The sequence below is a fragment of the Colletotrichum jinshuiense genome, chromosome 9, assembly GCF_051148585.1.
Source record: "Colletotrichum jinshuiense chromosome 9, complete sequence".
NCBI lineage: Eukaryota > Fungi > Ascomycota > Sordariomycetes > Glomerellales > Glomerellaceae > Colletotrichum > Colletotrichum jinshuiense.
The window spans coordinates 3,221,506-3,242,294 of NC_139316.1; the positions used below are offsets into that span (position 1 = coordinate 3,221,506).

At 48.1% G+C, this 20,789-nt stretch overlaps 4 protein-coding genes across 4 annotated transcripts; 3 read left to right on the top strand and 1 right to left on the bottom strand.

Annotated features, from left to right (window-relative positions):
• Positions 1-2,807: 2,807 nt before the first annotated feature.
• On the bottom strand, positions 2,808-5,226 carry EsH8_IX_000845 (uncharacterized protein; the record flags this gene model as incomplete). Its single annotated transcript, XM_083267181.1, has 8 exons — positions 2,808-2,988; positions 3,063-3,550; positions 3,615-3,848; positions 3,903-3,950; positions 4,005-4,098; positions 4,157-4,194; positions 4,244-4,358; positions 5,030-5,226. The coding sequence occupies 8 exons, from the start codon at positions 5,224-5,226 to the stop codon at positions 2,808-2,810; spliced, it is 1,395 nt and encodes a 464-aa protein (XP_083130746.1).
• Positions 5,227-8,365: 3,139 nt separating this feature from the next.
• On the top strand, positions 8,366-9,442 carry EsH8_IX_000846 (D-mandelate dehydrogenase-like dehydrogenase; the record flags this gene model as incomplete). The annotated part of the gene is made up of 1 exon (XM_083267182.1): positions 8,366-9,442. One exon carries the CDS (start codon positions 8,366-8,368, stop codon positions 9,440-9,442), a length of 1,077 nt encoding a protein of 358 aa, XP_083130747.1.
• Positions 9,443-10,160: 718 nt separating this feature from the next.
• On the top strand, positions 10,161-12,074 carry EsH8_IX_000847 (uncharacterized protein; the record flags this gene model as incomplete). The annotated part of the gene is made up of 5 exons (XM_083267183.1): positions 10,161-10,363; positions 10,418-10,835; positions 10,966-11,091; positions 11,560-11,890; positions 12,067-12,074. 5 exons carry the CDS (start codon positions 10,161-10,163, stop codon positions 12,072-12,074), a joined length of 1,086 nt encoding a protein of 361 aa, XP_083130748.1.
• Positions 12,075-13,670: 1,596 nt separating this feature from the next.
• On the top strand, positions 13,671-15,139 carry EsH8_IX_000848 (M20 family metallopeptidase; the record flags this gene model as incomplete). The annotated part of the gene is made up of 3 exons (XM_083267184.1): positions 13,671-14,031; positions 14,093-14,236; positions 14,295-15,139. 3 exons carry the CDS (start codon positions 13,671-13,673, stop codon positions 15,137-15,139), a joined length of 1,350 nt encoding a protein of 449 aa, XP_083130749.1.
• Between the last annotated feature and the right edge of the window lie 5,650 nt (positions 15,140-20,789).

Here is a 20,789-nt window from a genome sequence, read left to right on the forward strand (position 1 = left end):
GCGGATACAGAAAAAGCTCCAGGTCCAGTCTCCAGGATACTTGAACTCATCTGTTTTTAATTTCGGGGATCGGCCGCTGCCAGGACAAGACTCTTCATTTGCCATTTTGCCGCCCAAGGCTCTGGCGGAATCCATGGTAAGGAGGTATTTTGACTTTGCAGCTACTACGCATCGCTTTTTGCATCGTCCATCCATAAAAGCATGGCTAGAGGAGCTTTACGATACCAACGGAGCTATGCTATACAAGGAGACAGCTCGAAGTCGAACTGCCCTGCTCTTCATGGTGTTTGCACACTCAAATAACTACCGGAGCCGACTAGCTGCTGACAACAAGGACTTAATTTCAGAGTCAACAGAGACAAGGCAAGTGATCCCATAGTGTTTTTAAAATCGCTTAGGCTGCGTTTGTAAACTTAAGGCTGACTTGTCATGTAGTGCTCGGTTCTTTGCAGTTGCAGAACATCAGCTGTCAATGGAAAAGTGCGAGATCCGATTAGCCCATGTACAGGCACGACTGGCACAATGCTTCTATCTCTTGGCGCAATCACGACTTAACCATTGCTGGACGCTATTTGGAATTACCGCACACTTAGCCATGGCGCTCGGGATACATCGGAAGTCCCGAATTGACCCCAAGACGTCTAATCGCGTTGACCATGTTGACTTGGAATGTCGGAAACGTACCTTTTGGTGCGCCTACAACCTCAACACATACCTTAGTGCTGCTCTGGGCAGACCCATGACATTCCATGATGAAGACATTGACCAAGAATTGCCTATCTGCGTCGACGACGAAGAATTGCGCCCTGGACATGCGCCTCAACCTTTGGTTCTCGGTCCGTCAATAACTTCAGCCCCGGTGGCTCAAATTAAGTACGACTGTCTCACCTAGCCACCCCTTGTTTTGGAGGACTTGTAAAATTGGTTCATATCAGCTTGTCTTCTGAATCCAAGCTAACAAAAAGTGTCAGGCTGTCCAGAATACTCGCCCGAATCCTTCGAGCCCTTTACGGTATTCACCCCCGATCGACCGAAGAACACTTTACATTGGCTGCAAAGTTCACTGAAGAGTTATCAGAATGGCGGAGGCATATATCGTATCTCCTTGATACGGATGGAAGCTCGGCTCTCTTTGTCAAGTTGGTTTTGCGACAGCGAGATGTTTTGAAACTCGCTTTTTGGCATGCGCAAATCCTTGTTCATAGACCATTTTTGCTCAGATCTTTCACGAGCCTAGCGGACTATGATCTGAGTAGCGAGCTGAAATTATCTAGGCAACTAGAGATGCAGAAAAACATTAGGCTTTGTATTGATGCTGCAACACAGATTACGGAACACATTGACCGCATTGATGCTGCGGGAGAATTTTATAGCACGTTATTTGTAAGTTGCAATACTATCTTTCGCAAATTCGAAACTAATCATACCTTCTGCTAGTTTATCCCGTACTATGGCTTCAGTGCGGTGGTTATACTCTATGTCTACGCGATCCAGCAGCGCGGGGAGGTCCCGGAAACATATTTGAGACATTTTCGCCTGGCTTCAAGATGCCATGCTCAAATCGAGAGCATCGCAACAAAGGGATCGCTGATGCAACGGTATGGGGTTGTGTTGCAAGAGTTGCGTCTTGAGGTGCTCCGAAACAATAGCTACCTCGGCTCCGTATCGACTCCACAAGCTGGAGGGATACATGTTGCAGACGAGATCAACCAAGGAGAAACGACACTCCCGCAAAGCCCTCAAGTAAACCAAACAACAATGAGTCACCAATATGCCAGTGTCAATTTTGGCATTGATGAAAACAATTCTAGAATTGGAGGAAATCGAGTTTTTGATGCGCATGCCGAGGAGGGGGGGCCCGCTGAGGGCCTGCCTGCAAGCCTTGAGACTTCCATCGATGAAGTAAATAATGGTTTCATGCCTATGTCAAGCTGGGCGCAATTCGATTCACTGGTACTTACACACTGATCAACTTCCTCTGCAGCACCAAAATAGCTGACACGAGGACTGCAATATAGGTCACAGGCGGCATTGGTAGCTTCGATGCGATACTTCAAGGCGATTCAACAGATATCTGGGGCAGTATAGTCACTACGGAATTCATTACCCGATGACATTTCGACTTGTATTGTCAGTATAATATAATGTCAGCAATTCTGAGTTGCTCGTAGTGCAAGCAAAATGCAGATGTGAATACATCAACATGAAAACATCTTCCATTACATTGGCTGCGCAGTCTTTGCAAGTCTCAAGCTCACTAATTTGTCCTTCCTCAACCAGCTCATAAAACGCCTGCATTAGAGAATTGAATTGAAAATCGACTTATTTCAGATGAAGATCAGAGTCATCCTGAGGACAAACTAGGGCGTCATGCCAGCTTCAAGAGATTATCTGCCTTGAGTCTGTCAAATTGGCGTACCTTGATTTTTACCATAACCTTTGCATCTTTTCTTTCATCTTCTGTGTGAGAAGTCTACGCCAATCAATCACTTGAAAATAAACAACCCCCCCCCCCCCCCCCCTAGCAGATTTGAGAAGATGTTTTCCGGCTTTCAAGTCATTCTTGCCTTAGTCTATCACTCTACAAACGGCAGGGCAGATACATCAGGTCTAAATAAATAGCAATGTAGAATCAGAGAGGGCTTAAAATGACTTTCAAAAGAACACATAACATTTCTTCTTGTATGCTAATATCAAGCATATTCTATCTCGAATGTGCTCATTTCATTTTTCGTTCGTGTTACCGTTGGGAGAGCGTTGACACGCCCTTATTGACCCGACGATAACTTCAACAATACATTAAAGGCTTATATCTCGTTAAACTTGTCATCGGAAATCTTCATAGTATCCAACACAGTAGAGGCGCTGCGAGGTTCCAAGCTCTTCTTGACGGGGTGAGGTGCGGCGAAGACCTCTTCCAGCTCCTCGAGCGTGCGGTGGTTGGTTTCCGGGAAGAAAAAGTAGATGAAAATGGCCTCCAAAATGTCCCTATGGCCCTAAGTCAGCACATAACCCTGAACTAATGTTCCGAAGCAATATCTGCAGTCAGGATGATAACTCACCAGAAGACAAAGACCAGGTAAAAGTAGTAGCCAATCTTTTCAAACGCGGGTCCGGAACTGTAAGCAAGGACCAAGGAAATGGCCGAAGAAGCAAAGTTGCCGACGGCAGTTCCCTTGGCGCGGGTGGAGGTGCTGAGAGTTTCGGCAATGTACATGCTCTGCTGGGCGGTCCAGCCAAGGGAGAAGACAATGCCGAAGAGGAAGACAAAAGCGATGGTGGTGTTCGCTGCGTTGGTGTTGCTAGGGTCATCTACGGCCATCTTCGACGTTCCGGTAATAACTGCAAAAGTCACTGAGCAGAAGAGGATGCTGTAAATCAAGAGAGGTCGTCTGCCGACGCGGTCGGTCAATCGGGCGCCGATGACACTACCGAGGAGACCGAGGATACTGTTGACGGCGTTCAAGGCCAAGACCTTCTTTTCTTCGGTGATTCCGGCCGTGTTCATCATGGTGACGAGGTAGTAGCTTGAAAGTGAGTTACCAGAAGCCTGGTTATTGAAGTAGCTGTTAGAATCCCCTCTGAATAGCTGTTGGGAGTGCAAAAGCCCTTACCTGTCCCATGATAGCCATGCCCAAGACACAGATGAGCCGTCTCCGAGCAGAGTGGGTGTTCCACAACTCATGGTAATCCCACCACTTCTTGTCACTGGCCTCGCTGGAGATCTGAGCCAGCATCTCCTTCATCTGCAACTGCACAATTGGGTGGTTGGGATCCGTCTCGCCGTGCAGTGCAGTTAAAATCTTTGCCGCTTCCTCATGTCTGTCGTTGGCGACAAGCCATCGGGGCTATCCAAAATTATCAGACAATGCGTTAGATTATAAGGGTAAGTGAGTGCTTACGCTTTCGGGAAGGAAAAAGACAAAGATGACCACAATGCCGGAAGTAAACTTGGAGGTGTTAGTCACCGATTCCCAGGGAGGTCAAGACAAGGACAAAATTACCAGTTGGCACCAAACCGGGAGGCGCCATCCACCGTCGCCGGGAATGAACGACGCGCCGTAGGCAACCCAACCAGCAATGAAGGCTCCAACAGGCCTGGTTCAATGTCAGCTTAACTTACATATTTCCTTGAGAATGGTCTCAAGATACTTACCACATGCAGTTGTAGAGACCAGTCAGAGTGCCTCTCCACTGTGGGACTTGTCAACATGGCTCCAATGAACTCCGGGATCTGGCATACCTTAGGATGAGCCAGCTCGCTCACGTATGTGGGCGCAGAGACGCAGCAGAAGGAGACACCAAAGCCCAGAAGGAATCGCCCTCCCAAGAACTGCGGCACGGCATGGCTCGTAGCCCTATTTCTCGTGTAAGTTTCAAATCACACGTACGTATGGCAGAGAGTTGCCTTACTGAACACAGGTGCCGATCTTATTTGAGGTTAGTATAACTCCTATAGCCTGAGTATAAAGGGTCATAAAACTTACGATGATCAACACAGCGCCGGTGAACATTCCCCATCGACGACCGAGAAGATCGTTGGTAGGACCTGTGAAGAGAATGGCACAAACTGAACCAACATTGTACCTGATTATATCCTGTCAGACAGGCGGTCCACCAACAAAGCAATGGTTATGTATTACATCATAAATACGATACCGGTCGATGAGCCTGAAGTTTTCCTATGCCTGGTGTTAGCCTCTAATCTGGAAATCCGGACTGGCAAGAGGAGGAAATGGAATCAAGAGGGTACATACATATCAAACGTCCGTTGATAGGACTTCATTCCATTGAGCGAGCCCATAAGCGAACCGTCCTGAGAATTTTTGCATTAGCCTGTTGTATTCAATGGTCCGGAAGGGTAGGAAAGCCTCACATAGCCATTGAGCGCACCGCAGCAGTAACTGTTTCCTGCGAGTTAGTGAGAGGCTCGCTTTCTTTTGTCTGATCAACTAGAACAGCATTGTCAGCGACTTGTTCCGTGCAACATTGTTTTGATTTTTTTCGTGTGATGAGCTTCCTACCTTACGCAACAAACAGCACACCGTAAAGGTGAAACATGGACTTGGTCCATGGTGAGTATTTGCCACCCTCAACCTCGTGGGCTATCTCGTGGGCAGCTACAGCTGCTACTACTGCGGGAGGCGCGTTTTCCGCGACATCGCTGCTGACCGTTTCTCGTTTTTCGTCGTCAACCGTCTGGCTGGTTTCTACGGGCTTGGCCATGTTGGCAAGATTCGCAGCCGGCTGGTGTATTGTTGCGAAGGGTTGAGCTCTGATGGTGATGTGAAACGGATAGCGAAAAACAAGAGATCAGCACTTTCCCCGGATCAGCGCAGACGCGCATCCCCCCTTTTATAAGCTTCAATTATTGCAGCTTGATGGTCCCATTGCTCCATCCCTCGGTTGCAGCCAGACCACTCCGACCCCAGACCGGCAACAACGCGTGTGGTCTGCTTTGGTTCGGTCCAACCGCGTATCCACATCCATGGGATCACTCTAGCAGAAAGACAGGTGAAGAGCTATCCCCGCAAATTCCTTCCCCAAAACAACTTACCCCAGACCGTGCAACCCCCAACCTGATCACATGAGAAGGACGGTCCGCTGACGGTGAGTGTGAAATCCGGGTTCTGTCCGGCACTTCGACGCAACATTTGGCCGTGGTAAATTCGACCGGATCGCCGAGGCACGTTGTGATTGGAGGGGGTAGTAGTAAAGCAACAGGAGTCGCGTAGCCCCGGAGCCGCTTGGCGATCCTTTGCAGATGAGGGTGGTTGGCCCGGCTCCGAGTTCCCCGAACTACATCATAGAGAAGCAAACGCTCCCAGTACGCTAATGCCAGCGTAATGTGGGAATACCTTCCCTAATTGTGGCATTGAGCCCTGGCTTTTGCTATCTTGGCAGTATCCCAGACTGTCGGAATGAGGCTCCATCTATCAGGTTATGTCGAGCCATCTCCACGCAGAGCGTGAATGCCTGTCTTCGGCAAAAGAGATCATGGGATTGGGAAAGGGTTCACTGAGCATGGGATTGAGTGTGTGCCTGGGGCATCACTGCTTGGTTCCTCACTCGGCCGGCAATTCATCGCCTTACACGACGGACGGCCGGGGAACCGGTCCGGGCCTAGGCACTGCGTCATTGGCAGGCCCGGCGACCTTGATGTTGATTGATTTCTTTACTTCCCACAGAGAATAGAACGTCCTCGACGGGAGGCGAAATTGGCAAAGACTCAATTCAGCACTGAAAGTACATGGCACCCCGCACCATCGTCCCCTGCCCAACACGAAAGTACTCCAGTTTCTTGCTTTGACTGGCTTATGAGTTGTGGATCCATTTTTGTGTCTCCAGGCTCAAAAGATCTAGCCGTGGGCCTGGAGGATTCGACAACCTTTCACTTCCCCAACTTGAACCATGTCAAACATGTGGTGCGGTCACCACCCAGGTCACTCGTCCTCGGGGTCAAGTGTCCGAGCTGGTGGTGCGCGTCTCCACTTCGAGCGCCCCTGTCTGAAAAATACAATGACGAGAAAGGTGACAAGAGGGTTATTGTCCAATTCGGGCCTCCAAACCGCGGGGCAGGTCTCCATGTGCACGACAATGACGACATCGCCTTTGGACACCCTTTTTGATCCGGAAATATTTACCCTGATAGCACATATTTGCAGTCGGCTCCGGCCGGTCTCCGTCGGACCACCACCCCCGCGTTGTCCCTCCCATAGACACCTGCCTCCATTTTATTTAAAAGCGGGCGCTGCGGGCCTCTCCTCACTCTGATCAGTGGGGTTCTTTGTTGGTCTCGACCCGACCTCTGCAGCGCTCTGCTCCGGTGTTGGACCACTGCAGCGCCGACATGATCTGAGAGACTGGCCGCTACGCAGCAGCCCCTTGGAGTGCTCCGCAAGACTTGCAAGCCCTGCTCGTGTCACCACTGGAAAGTCGTATTTGAGATACTTTCGGGTTTTGATTGATTATGCCGCTTTTCAGTACTGCTCTTGGCGTTTGAACGCTCCACTAGACGGGCGACAAACTCGTCGAATTTGCATCCATTTCGAATGGAGCGTTTTGTTTTTATTAGTATCGAATTTTATAATATTCATTAGTCTCAAAAGAAACCTTACCAAAATCTTTCTTGAAGCTTGGGTCACTCTGATCGTTTTGCTTTAGCGAGACAACCCTGCAGGGTGTTACATCTACGTCTTCCACGAGTGTATTAGGCACATGCGACCACACCCACTGGAGAACTCGAGATCCCGTCCGCTCTCTCATAGATAAACCAGTGAGGGCCAGAGTAGTAGTCGGGTCGGAGACGACCGGCGAATGCCTGGTGTTGCATGTCTTTTTGGGACTAAGGAGCTTTCAAACCAATTTTCGAGAGGTTTCCTTTAACTTGAGGGTAGCGCCCCTGGCTTTGCCCATATGTTATTTTAGGGTAAGCATCGTGTAACGTACACTCACCTTCGTTTCTTCTACACGCAAAAAAATAAAAGGGTTGTTGTCAGAATTGCTTTCTCTGCGTTGTGAAACTGATGAAAATTTTTCAAGATGCAACTTGAAGATTTCGTTTGTTGCAATTGTTGCAATTATCTGGCGCATCTCACATTTAATTGAGGACGGACCAGCATCCGGGCTTGACTAATTTTCAGCTTCCAATGCACAAGTTGTCCAATACTTCCAGTTTATCAGGAATAATACAAGCCCGTTCATAGAATGTTAGAACATACCACTGCGTCGATAAACCAATCTTCATCTATTTGCAGTTTTCGCCCCCGCCATGCCATCATCTTAACAAAGTTACGCGCTCGACAGCAGCACGCGTATGACTGTCTAGCACTGCCAAATGAGCGAAATAAATTCAGCAACACCCTGTGGCAGAGTCATTATAGTTCGGTTTCCAGACAATAGTGACATTTGTGTCTTTTTATCATCTTCTCATCTGCGTCCTTGGGCTACTCTACAAAAAATACCCCCCCTTCTCCACGGCGGCCTTTTTTATTTTAATCATTTTATGATGTAAGCAGGGGATCAAAATCCAAAAAGGATTGTCAATCGTGACTGGTTGCCGGGATTGCAGTCATTGGACATGCATCGGCTTTCTCGCCGATATCATTATCCTGCAAAACGACCATAGTGCGGAGTCATGTGTGTGCTGACGGATACTGGCCGAGATGATGCAAAAACGATCCACAAGAGCACGCAACTTCGCATGTATTGACACAACACTTAAGCCTACTGAGCTTCACTCAACAGCTTTCTTTCCCGACCGACAACATTCTGAAAAGAAAGGAAAGAAGATTCTCAAAGTTCACATTAAGAAGCATATACCGACAACTCTTTCAGCGACATCCAGGCATCGTGTCTTTTGATCATGACTGGCAAAAGGCCCATTGTCCTCAGGCTCGGCGAGGACATCAAGTACAACCACGACTACTATAGAAACACCTTTACAGACCGATTTGATGTGGTGGCCAACGAAGAACCAGACCGGGAATCCTTCATCAAAGCCCTGAGAGAGAAAAAATACGGCGATTTTTCTGCCATCTTCCGCCCGCACTTCCAAACCGGCGGCGAAATGGGCCAATGGGACGACGAGCTTATTTCTATACTCCCGCCGTCCGTTCGCATCTTCGCGTCCGCTGGTGCAGGGTTCAACTGGGCCGATGTTGACGCTCTCGGCCGTCGCAAGATCTGGTACGCCAACGGCGCTGGAGCCAGTGACGAGGCCGTTTCGGACACTGCGCTCTTCATGATCCTTTCGGTGTTTCGAAACTTTTGGCGGTCACAGCGGGCGGCGCGAACGTGTGACCCGGAGCAGTTTCTCGCTATGCACCGACTTGTTGGGAGCATCTCGTGGAATCCGCGTGATCATGTGCTCGGTATCGTTGGGCTAGGAAATATTAGCAAGAAGCTTGCTTACAAGGCACGGACGGCGCTGGGGATGAAGATTCATTATTATGATGTTGTGCGGTCGCCACCAGAAGTTGAAGTTGAGTTGGAAGCGACTTTCCACTCGACGTTGCATGACCTGCTGGCGGTGTCGGACTGCGTGACGCTTCATACCCCGCTCAACATTCATACCCAGGACTTGATGAACAGAGAGGCATTTGCGGTGATGAAGATTGGGTCGCGACTCATCAACACGGCGCGTGGTCAGGTTGTCAACGAGGAAGCTTTGATCGAAGCTTTGCAAAGTGGCAGGCTTTCTGCTGCTGCTCTTGATGTGCATTACCACGAACCTCAAGTTTCCAAGACACTGGCGGACATGGACAATGTGACCTTAACATGTCACAATGGAGGGGCGGCTTTGACTACAAGGATCAACTTTGAGCTAAACGCCATGAAGAACATTGTGGAAGTAGTTGGGGCTGACGGTGGTTTTCTAGGGAAGCCTTTAACACCAGTGAATCAAAAGGCGTTCAAGGCAACCGAATGGAAAGGGCAGTAACATTATTATAACGAATAATTGAACTCGAACCTTTATAATGGGGACCCGAATGGCCTGCAAATAAGTTCTAAAGTGATGCAAGTTCAATACATTGACATACTTCAACTTTTGTGTTTTACCATCTACGTACAAGACAAGACATTGTTTCTTTCTCTGAATTATTCAATAATAATAAGAGAATACTGTCAGCCCAAATTATTTCAGCAGTGTTGGTTCAATACTGTAACCGAAAACTCTAGGACTATTTATTGAAATGTCGAAGTACCATTGTTTTAGCTTCTCTGGAAACAATTAATAGGCTTCCAGATGCTACTTGTGGCCCACCTGGACTCACTTCTTCTGATGCAACCAATTTCACAACCGAAGACAAAAGATATTATAACATCTGCCGGCAAAGCAGTTCGTCATGGTTCGCCTCCGTCCCAACGTTTCCTCCGGCATTCTTTCCGATACTCGGAGATCATGACCGGCAGACTCCCTTCGAGGGGCTAGCAGGGAGGACCCCATCTTCCCCCGCAACCCAAAATCCGGGGCCCCAGGATGGGGGTTCCCGTGGCAGACTGACCCCACCGGCGTTCTCCCCGGAATATCAATTTCACATCCCAGCAGAAACTTTGAAGTCGGTTTAAATACGATCGCTAATAACCATAGCTTTGTTAGCGACACGTTGCAAGCAAGTCAGCATTTACTGGATGTTCCTTCCAACCCGACTATCACAATGTCAGATGCGATTCAAGAGCATAAGTTTGAGGCCGATCACATGGAGAAACGCCAGCCACTGCACCCTGATGAGTTACCGCTCCCCCAGGAGCTGGAACACTTTGGTAGTGATGAGCTAAAAGCTCTGGAGCGTGGTTTGACGCGCAGACTGGACTTCACTCTCATGCCTGCCGTTTTCATCCTCTTCCTCTTGAACATACTGTAGGTAAATACAAGGATGAAAGTGTCTCTTTTCTGACACCTAGCTAGTGACAGGAACAACATCGCGAGCGCCAAGATCGCCGGACTTCCTGAGACTCTCAACATGTCCAACTCTGAATACAACACTTGCTTGCTCATGTTCTACGTTGGATGTTCGTCAACACCCTATAATCTGACTCCTATCAAGCACTTCGATACTGACTCCTTTCAAGACTGTATCACCCAGGTTCCCTCCAACCTCATTATTGGAAAAGTCCGACCTTCATATTACATCTGCCTCATCACCTCACTATGGGGCGTGCTTTCCATGTGTCAAGGCTTCACCACAAACTTTTCAGAGCTTGCCGCTGTCCGGTTCATACTCGGCTTAGTTGAAGCACCGTTCTTGCCGGCAACCTTTGTGTTGATGTCTTGCTGGTACAATAGGAAAGAGCTTCCTCCTAGGATCGCCATCCTCTATGGCGGTAATATGGTGGCAACGGCTTTCTCGGGTCTTATTGCCGCAGGGATAACATCAAACATGGAGGGAATGGCGGGCAGACCGTCTTGGGTGCGCCTTGGTCTCTTCCTCCGACGCAATAATTTGTGCTAACAGCATCCAGGAATGGCTGTTTATTATCGAAGGTGCCATGACGGTGGTAATAGCAATTCTCTTGCTCCCTCTGCTTACCGACTACCCCTTACAGAGCAAGCACATGTTCATCTCACGGGATCATCAATTGTACGTCGTAAGTCAGATATAGATGCTTTCTGGGTCAGTATGATGATGGCTGTCTCCTAGCTAATCAAGTTTCCGTGCATAGGAATGGAGAATTCGCAAGGAGAATGCGGGCATCGTCGACGAAGATCCAGAGTCTATCTTTTGGGGTCTCAAACAGGCACTCATTGATCCAAAGCTTTATCTTTTTATTGTCCAACAAATGGCTCTTATCACGGCGCAGTCCTTTAACAATTTCTTTCCTTCCATTGTAGGGACACTTGGCTACGGTCGTACAACAACTCTCCTTCTAACATCGCCGCCATATTTCTTCGCCTTCATAGTGTCACTATGCGTGTCATTTCACGCTGCACATAAGGGTGAGCGAGGCTTTCATATCGCCATTCCTATGATGTTTGCTCTTCTCGGAAACATTTTGGCAAGTTTAAATCTTCCTTCCAGAAAAGAAACCTGTGCTCTAGTGCTAATGATGAAACAGGCCATGTTCGTTCCCACTCTCGGTGGAAGGTACTTCTCCATGTTTCTTATGACCTCCGGTTCTTATGCACCCTACAACCTCTGCGTCAGCTGGCTCAGTGCGTCACTCCCTCGTCCACGTGCCAAGCGCGCCGCGGCCCTCGCCATTGTTAACTTTATGGCGGCTGGCGTCGCCCACTTCTACACTAGCTATATGTTTCCCGACAGTCAGCAGCCACGGTACTATGCAGGTGGTGCCGTCATGTCGGTCGCGTGCCTTTTGTGTGCTGGTTTAGCTTTGTCGATCAAGTACTACCTCAAAAAGCAGAATAAAAAGTTTGAAGAAGAGGAGCGTATGGGTGTGACTAGTCACAGCCGTGTCAAAGGATCGAAAGCCGGACATGGTGGAGAGGGTGTCGTTTCGTTTCGCTATGTGCATTAGAATACTGTAGTACATTGTAGTCAGTTAGCTCAGGACGATATGTGTCTGAACTGTACAATGAGAATGAGAGACTGTTCACCGTCATAGTTGAGTAGTTCTGACTCTGACGCAGAATCTCAGAGGTACCAGTTGAATCAGAAGCTTGATGATGCCCATCAAAACAACAAATAAAAGCGTAAAACTCGCTTGGACATCCAAAAATACCATTCCAAGTAGCAGCCCTTCCTTGGTAGAGCAACGGACCGGCAGAAAATCTGAAAGGGATTCAAGGGTCTCCCAGTATATCCTATCCAGCAATATCCCCTTAAGCCACGAAGTGAAAAGCAGCTATCCCTGGGCGCCAAAATGCAATCTATTCGACATATGCCATTCCTACTCTTTCGCAATGGAAATTTCGATTAGCTGGCCATAACCTTGTTCACCGCTGTTATACCTTGCGCCTCCAAGTCCGATGTAGCTTCGTTGTTCCTTGCCTCAGACAAGCAAGGGAAACAATGCTCCAGATCCTCTAGAAGACCACCACGAGAGCGACGAAATGATTGCTATTGGTGGAAAACATTTAGTCATAGCTTTCGCAAAGACGTAAATCAAGGAGCACAATATGAAAATTTTGCTGGCGTGGTCAGTGTCTGGCGGCGAGAACACTCACAGAGAAAGCACTCCTTTCGTTTGTTTTTTAGGAGTATTATAGTGGATCGATTGGGATATGCTTTGTCATACTGACCAGCAATTCGGGCTTCGTCATTAGAAGGGCGCTCGCGTGACCAGCGGCCTTTAACCGTGGGATACACATAAAACCCTATGCCCGGTAGGTGCCGTGATTTAGTGATGGGTGAAAAAGGCCCTTGCATGTTGTCAATGAATGATGTGCCTCGGAATCAACTGGCTCTTCGGATGCGATTGGCTCACACTCAAGGGTCGAAATCAAATTGAGTATGGTAAGAGAATGAAGCATCGAATCGTGGCAGGTACTCGTAATTACGTACAGATTGTTGATAACTCGTCGGCAAAAAAGTGACGATCGGCTATTTTTTAAGCTTACTTGCTGGGGTGACCCTATCCCCAACATTTCCCCTCATCGCGGTTTGGTGCAAAGCGGAGGAAAACAGGAGCAAAAGAGGGCTAAATCTCCACTGCAAACAACCCTACCAGTGTGCATGCTGCTGCTTGGTATGACCAGACTCGTCCAACCTCCCGGGCCAAGCTTTCGGGCGACATATCGGAGGCGATGGTGCAAGGGAAGTAAATACCTATCTCTCTCGCCAAGCCCAGCAACCCCAGTTTGCAAGTGGGGATAATATCATGGGCACTGGGTAACTTCATCAGGTAACCCAGTGCGGATTTGATATTCTACGTCTTTGTTAAGCTGGACGACACCCCGCGCTACCCACTACCGAACCAAATGACGAGTCAAGACGGCAGCTTCAGAGCGACTATTTCTTCAAATGTTCAAGAGCCAAGACTTCTAAAGAGGGCCGCGGTGTCCGTCAACTGATTTTGCCGCGGCATCATACGTGTGCCCAGACAACGGAACTCGGGAGGAGATAAGAAAGGGAGAATTCCCTCGGCATCGGAGTTAATTAAGGTCAGTATATAAGAAGTGAATGGTAGCTTATGATAATACATGTGATTCTTTGCAACCCTTTTGACAACGTCGCCCTTCATTAAGTTCTTTGACCACTATATTCATCATGGGTTTCCAGGGCCTTTCCAGGAAGCTTGTCCTGACTCTTGGCGTGAGCTCAGCTGTGGCATCTACGTTGCTTCCTCGCCAGAGCAATGGAACCGGCGGCAGTGCCAGTCCATACTTCGACGCCGTGTCGGAATACCTTGACTCTATCGTCGATGAACTCTGGCCTATCAACAAGGAAATACACGACAACCCTGAACTTGGATATGAAGAAGTCAAGGCTCATGACTTACTAACCTCGTTCATGGAGTCTCATGACGGATGGAACGTTACTAGATCCATTTACAATATCAGCACCGCTTTTGTGGCGGTGTTCGAGGGAAGCGGCGATGGGCCAGTGGTGTCATTCAACGCCGAGTACGGTGAGCCAGCCAGTTCACAAGAAACCGAAGTGTCCTCATATATGCTGACTAAATTTTCTAGATGCTCTGCCTGGGCTTGGACACGCCTGTGGACATAACCTCATCGCCACGGCTTCCGTCGGAGGAGCTCTCGCTACTGCTGAGATTATGCGTGCTGAGAACCTTCCTGGCAAGGTGATTTTGTTTGGAACACCTGCTGAAGAGAGTAAGACTATGTAAATCTTGAACGTTCATCCCAAATCAGTACTAACGCTTATGTCCAGGCCTCGGTGGCAAGGTCAAGTTGCTCGACGCGGGTGCCTTCCGCGACCACGAGATCGACATTTCTCTCATTACCCATCCCACAGCTGGCGGTGATTCTCCTTACATGATCACTACCTCTACCGACCGTTTTGAGGTTGAGTATTATGGCAAAGAAGCCCATGCAGCCGCCAGCCCGTGGCAGGGTGTCAATGCCCAAGACGCCTTGATCCTTGCCAACAACGCCATTGCTTTGCTACGCCAGCAGACGCAGCCGTCAGACAAGATCCACGGCATCATCACCTCCGCCGGCTCTCGTATCAACGTCATTCCCGCCCTTGCTCAAGCCTCATTCCAAATCCGTTCAGCGGACGACGCCGCCTTGGAGGAATGGACAGAGAGAATTATGAAGTGCTTTGAAGCTGGGGCGCTGGCCACGGGCGCCGAGCTCAATATCACCATGCGCCCAAACGGTTACTCCAACATGGTATCCAACGATGTTCTTGCCAGCTCTTATGCCAAGTATTTCACTGAGCTTGGCGGCGAAATCCCCGATGCCGAGGTTGACAAAATGCGGGACCCCAGTGGGAGTACCGACCAGGGCAACATCAGCCACGATTACCCGACCATCAGCCCCTTCTTTAGCATCACCAACGAGAACGGCAGTGTGCCCTCTGGTGACGTCCATACTGCTGAATTCGAGGTTGCCGCCGGCAGCAGATCCGCTTTCGACAAGGCGATTATGGTCGCCAAGAGCATTGCCGGTGTTGCTGTCGATGTTCTCACTGTCGATGGCATGTTGGACCAAATCAAGGAGGAGTTTGAGGCTACTCAGAACAAGCGCAGGAAGCGTCAAACAATCTATTAGATACACTAGTCTCATCGCTTCATTTAGTAAATCATTTCGGTGTCTGTAAATACTCAATGAACCAAACCCATAAATTCTAAGAGGAACCAAGCAACAAATTTCAAGGCTTCACAATACAACTACTCGCAGCTTACATTTGCAAAACTCATCATTAACTGTGGCCCTTCTCTTGTTACGGGTAGAGGGGCAAGTCGGAAGAATCAGAGGCATTGTGTTTCTTTAAGGTTCTATTTGACGGATCTGCATCAGGAGATGACTCCTATTTGTTCATGCGCCACATGAGCTTACCTGGTTACCCTCCGTTCCACCGAGCCCAAAACCAGAACGCTGTCGACTTGTTTTTCGACCCACGATAACTTGATCCCTAACTCTATTGCATATGGCACAGCCGCAAATTTTATCAAATCCCTAATGGCGGCCATAGCCTCATTCGTAAGCGTATCGGACACTTCACCGTCACCAAGATTGAGGCAGATAGCCTGTTACCACAGACTCCCGGCACGTATTGAGTGGTCTACACTGACCAAGTTTAGTACTATGAGCGTATTTGGCAGCTACCAGTTACACTTGACAGTGTGTTTTCATTGCATCGGAGGCCTGGACATACAATTACCAAATTGGTGAATTTGTATTGGTAGGAATTTACTGGCAATTCACTCCCACGTATTGACTCGCAAAACACACATTACCCTACAATATTCACTACCAGTAGAACTTTACTTCACTGCTTTGATACTTCATTTACGCATGAGTATAAATAATTCGCAATTATTTTACTTCAACATCATGTTCAACACAACGATACACAGAAACATAACAACAAGAAACAACTCCTCATCCATCCAAAACCTCTGCATACAATCTTAGATCGACTCAACTACCAAACATTAACTTTTCACCCTTGAAATTATCACAATGTCGAGCACTCCGAGTTCATGGGGCAACACTTCGGGTGGTTGCCAGGCTGGAGACAAGAATGGCCCCACGGGCAAGGGTCATGATGCCTCGGGCACCCGCGCCGGCCACATTGATACAACAAGTGCAGCATCTCAACGAGGTGGCAAGGCGGCAGGTGGTGGCTGGGGCCATCATGGAGGAAGTGTCAAGAAGTAAACGCATGCATGGGAAACCCTATCAAAAGGCGTCATGTCTCACTTCTAGTGGGAGACGGTTTCGAGGGTTTGCCTAGTAAACTCCCTAGTTGTCGTTATCAGTTAGTTCAATGAGACTTCAACTAAACATACCCTTGCAAGTTCCTCATTCTCCAACCATTGTGACTGTCCCCTAAGTTCCAGAAGGCCGTCCCAATTTGAATAAAGATACATAAAACATGACCAATGAGAATAAATTTTGAGCTGAACTCATCTTCCACTCCGTGCCAAGACTGTTGCTATCCAACGCGCTATGGCGTGCTCAACTTGCAATAATTTTCAAGGGTTCCAAAGAGAACCGAGATGGCGCTAAGCTGGAAGCGAAGCAGACGCTGGGGAAAATCGAGAGTCCACTTGGGGGCGTTTGTTTCATCGGCCACGCCTGCAGCGTGCTCTTAACCTGGTGCCGGGGCTATTTCATTCAACACTGCATCGACGAGACGACTAATATCTTGCACTGCTATATCGAATTTGCTTATCCTAGCCGGGAAGAGTGGGAGCAGATAAACCGTAGAAGAGAATTGAAACCCTCCGTGGACAAAGGTATTGAGTTCTGTTTAAAAGATGGCAGAAGGTTGAAGTTGAGATTTGTAGCATGGACGAAGAAGGTAAAAATAACCTTTACTTCACATGAACTCTAACAATACGAGAGTTCAACCGATTGTTCTTAAATCCTTGCATATGGCAGTTATTACTGGCCGAAGTATTGGGGGATCATGTCAAGAACCCAAAGAACATCAGCCAGAACCGGTTCTGACGCTGCCCGTTTGATAGCTCAGGAGTGGGTGGCGGAGTGCCTCTGAAACTGCCACGGCAGTTGTAAGTCCCCTGACAGCCCTCAATTGCCGAAACGAGTCGTGAGTGTTGGTAGCCACGACTCTGATAAAGCCTGCCTCCTAAAAGCTGAAAGCAAAACGCGCAAGTACGTGTGTCTCGATCACTTGGGCCGCAAGCAAATCACAACGACAAAATCGACAATGAAGGATCATACTACAGCAGGTATCTCATTGACAGAATTTCCCAACACTTTTCAGCAATTGGTTTTATTCACTGGAAGTCTTGGTATCCAATATATATGGATTGATTCCTTGTGCATTATCCAAGACGACGTCAAAGATAGGGAAGTAGAATCTGCAAAAAATGGCAGAAATATACAGCAACAGCTACTTGATTCTCGCCGCTACACATTCAGCAGAAGGTGAAGGTATTCTGTGCCCCGAGACGCTAGGCTTCCAGGTATCGAGCGTTACACCCGAAAGAGATGATTACTGCCTACTTTTCCGCCGCCGCATCGATCACCACATCGACCGCACTGAGAATTCAGACCACTACCCCCAAGCAATCAAGATTCACGCCACTGTCATTTTCCATCCTTTGCTTAAAAAGGCCTGGGTGTACCAGGAGCGTATTCTATCAACGCGAGTTCTTCACTTTGGCCCGTACGAGATCTATTTCGAATGTCGGACAACGGTCCAGTGCGAGTGCGGAAACATCGGCTGGCAAGACACTTCCAACGACACACCAATAGCGCAGTTTGAAGCACATATTCCCTTGTCTTGATGGTCCGGGGAGGATAAATGTTGAGTTGGGGCTGCAAATGCACCTTATCATTCCCTGTTGTAGGATCTACAAGCCCTGTGCAGATATATCAATACAGTGCGAATTCTTGGGTTAATCTAAAAATATGATTAAAATCGGTAATTAAGTGGCCGCAGCTCTGGGCCTGTTTTAAAATAGCAATTTGACATACAAAGACAACCTCGACAAATAAAAAACATTACTTCACAAATTTCTAAGTCGAATCTACCCCTTCTCCCTTTTCCACAAGGAAATCAACAAATTCCTTCGCACTTGAACGCTGAGCTAGACGTCGTGATATAAAATCGGTGCTTTTGATCACATATTCCGGAATGGTAACCTCCCCCTTCGTCCACTCATACAAGTATGGGAGCTTACCGTCTTCTTGCTTCTTCTTTTTCGATCTTGTAAATCCCTTGAGAGAATTTGGACGGTACGTCTTACACTTATTCAGGCGGTAGGTAACTGAAGGGTGGATTTGTTCGTTTGTCTTGCCAACTCCTTCCTGGGTAGTGTCATTTATGCATTCGCCCGGCTTTCTGTAAGTAGACAGGAAGGGGATAGCTTTCATGAAGAACACGATGATTTTGAGTATGAAAAAAGCGTTAAGAACGTCGAAAATGTCTAATGCCGGTCCTGTGGCCCAGGAGTCATCTGGCTCGTCGAAGTTTTTCACGACTGACGCATCATAGAAACCAGTGTAGTCTAGTCCCCGCCAAAAAAGCCGTAGGGGCCAGGAGCCGAAGTTTTTGTGTTGTTTTGCTCTGTAAATCATCTTCTCGCGTAACTTAATTTCTCGATCGGCAAGGCTTGAAGACGCGGTTAACTTTTCTTGTTCGTCTGCCTCCTGTATGTCGTCAAGCTGGAGTAGTGGTCTGATTTGGTCACACATCCAGGTGAAGGAGATGAGGGCAAGTTCTATCGCGATCAGCGGCTGTCCCATCGCCCATGCAGAGATCATGCTACTTACGTTCAAAATCAAATGTAAAACCCTTTAGAATTGCCGGGTTACCGCCTCCAATGTTGACGTGTCCACCGGGAAACCAAACTTGTCGCAGGTCCGGTTTGGCGTCTTGCAGTTGGGCCGCCATCTCGGCCTTAATCAAGTCACTCCAAGCCGTTGACAATGTCTCTTCAGTTGCTGTACTTCCCCTTTCAATAAGTTTTCTAAAATCATTTTCAAGTTGTTCAATCGACTTTTCAGGCTGATCTGGAAAGGAACGTTGTTCTTTTTCTTGTGGAAGGTGCCAGAGAGTTGGTTTGAAAGGTCGTATGTGTTCATCGAGGGCTAGCGCGTGGAAGGCATACTTGATGTCTAAAATAAAAATAGGACCTTATTAGCCGAACCAGGTATAAAATTATAGTATGATCAAAATAACCGGGCTTACATTTACTCATGGAAGTGTTGTGAAATCCTTGGTAATCTATGCCGAGAATAGGGACACGCTGAGCGACGTAGTTGAGAGTCTTTTGAAGATAATACCAGTCTGGTATTCCTAAAGCACCAACAGTGTCGAAGACCCCGACCACCTGAACGACTCTGCTTAATTCCGGGGGAAGCGTATGAGGTAGCCGGCGCCAATGGTCTTCCATTTTGCCAGAACTCGGTACATTCTCATATCCTTCTTTAAGGATGCCTGTAATCCACTCTCTGTAGTCTCTGGACTGGCGGAAGTTGCTGCTGTCGTCTTGGGAGTGTTTTTGGTAGAGTTTGTAAAGATCCGGAAAGTCGTCCATTTCTTGAGGCTCGATGATGCCGATGTCCGTGATAAGACCTGCCACGGCGCGTGCGGTATACGCTCCTCGGGAAAATCCAAAGCAGAAGACTTCGTCGCCCTCGGCATAGTTCATGACGACGAAGTTGTACGCTTTGATAACTTCGGCGTTGAGACCGTCGCCGAACAGAGCCTGACGCGCATTCTCTATTATGCTCACACCGCCGCTTGCGCCGATACCTGAGCTGTAGAACACTACCTGTCGACAGACACTGTCTTGTTCGCCCTTTTTAATGCTCCCGGTGCGAGAAATGGAACGCGCGAGTCGTGTGACGTTGGAGGGGATATTCTTCTGGCCAGTCACTGACGACTGCCAGGTGCCGTCACAGCATATAATGATCCGCTTGGGAGCAAGTTGCTTAACCTGGCCACTTGAACGTCTGAACGGTATTTCATTCGTTGCTTGACGCCGATATACATTATGTGCTGCTAATTCGAAAGGTGTGGCAGTCTGGGCGTTGAAGTCTGGGGGGCTGAAGTCTAGGGAGTCGACTCCTGGAGACCCTTGAGCAAAAGATCTCCAAAGATTTGATGGACTAGAGCTTGAAGATTCCATTTCTCTTAAAGGTAAATATTCTAATAGCGGTGGTGTGTGAGGATGAAGGAAGACATTGATTAGCACTGGTCAAGATCAACAGCTTGATGTGGGCTATTTGTAGACGATGAGAGCTTATTCTAGCTCCATATATCAGCAAAGATTTATCAGCTTATACATTTCCAGTCTCCAAGCTGTGAGTGACTACTAGTTCAAGGATATTCAGCTGAGGCTGAGACTCTAGCTGGGTGGTGGAATTGTTCTCGGTTAACAAGACTGAATGCGATGCAATGCCTGGAATGCAACCATAAGAACAATTTCTGCTACCATAGAATAACATTTCAGCTTCCTTTTACAGTCACATTTGGATTTTTCAGCTTGTGTATCGAAACATGTGATAGAGAATGGCACCCGGTCATGCTGGTAAAAACTAACTGAGACATGAAGCGAGACAAGAGAAATAATGAAGACTCAGCGATCTTTTATGAAAGCGCACGTCAGTTCAAAACGAGGCTAGCTGACCAACTACGCTAAAACCGCCCTCTTGTGAGACTTCCTCTTATCCACTTAAGCATGTGAATTAATTACACTGAAAGGGGGGAGGGGGATTC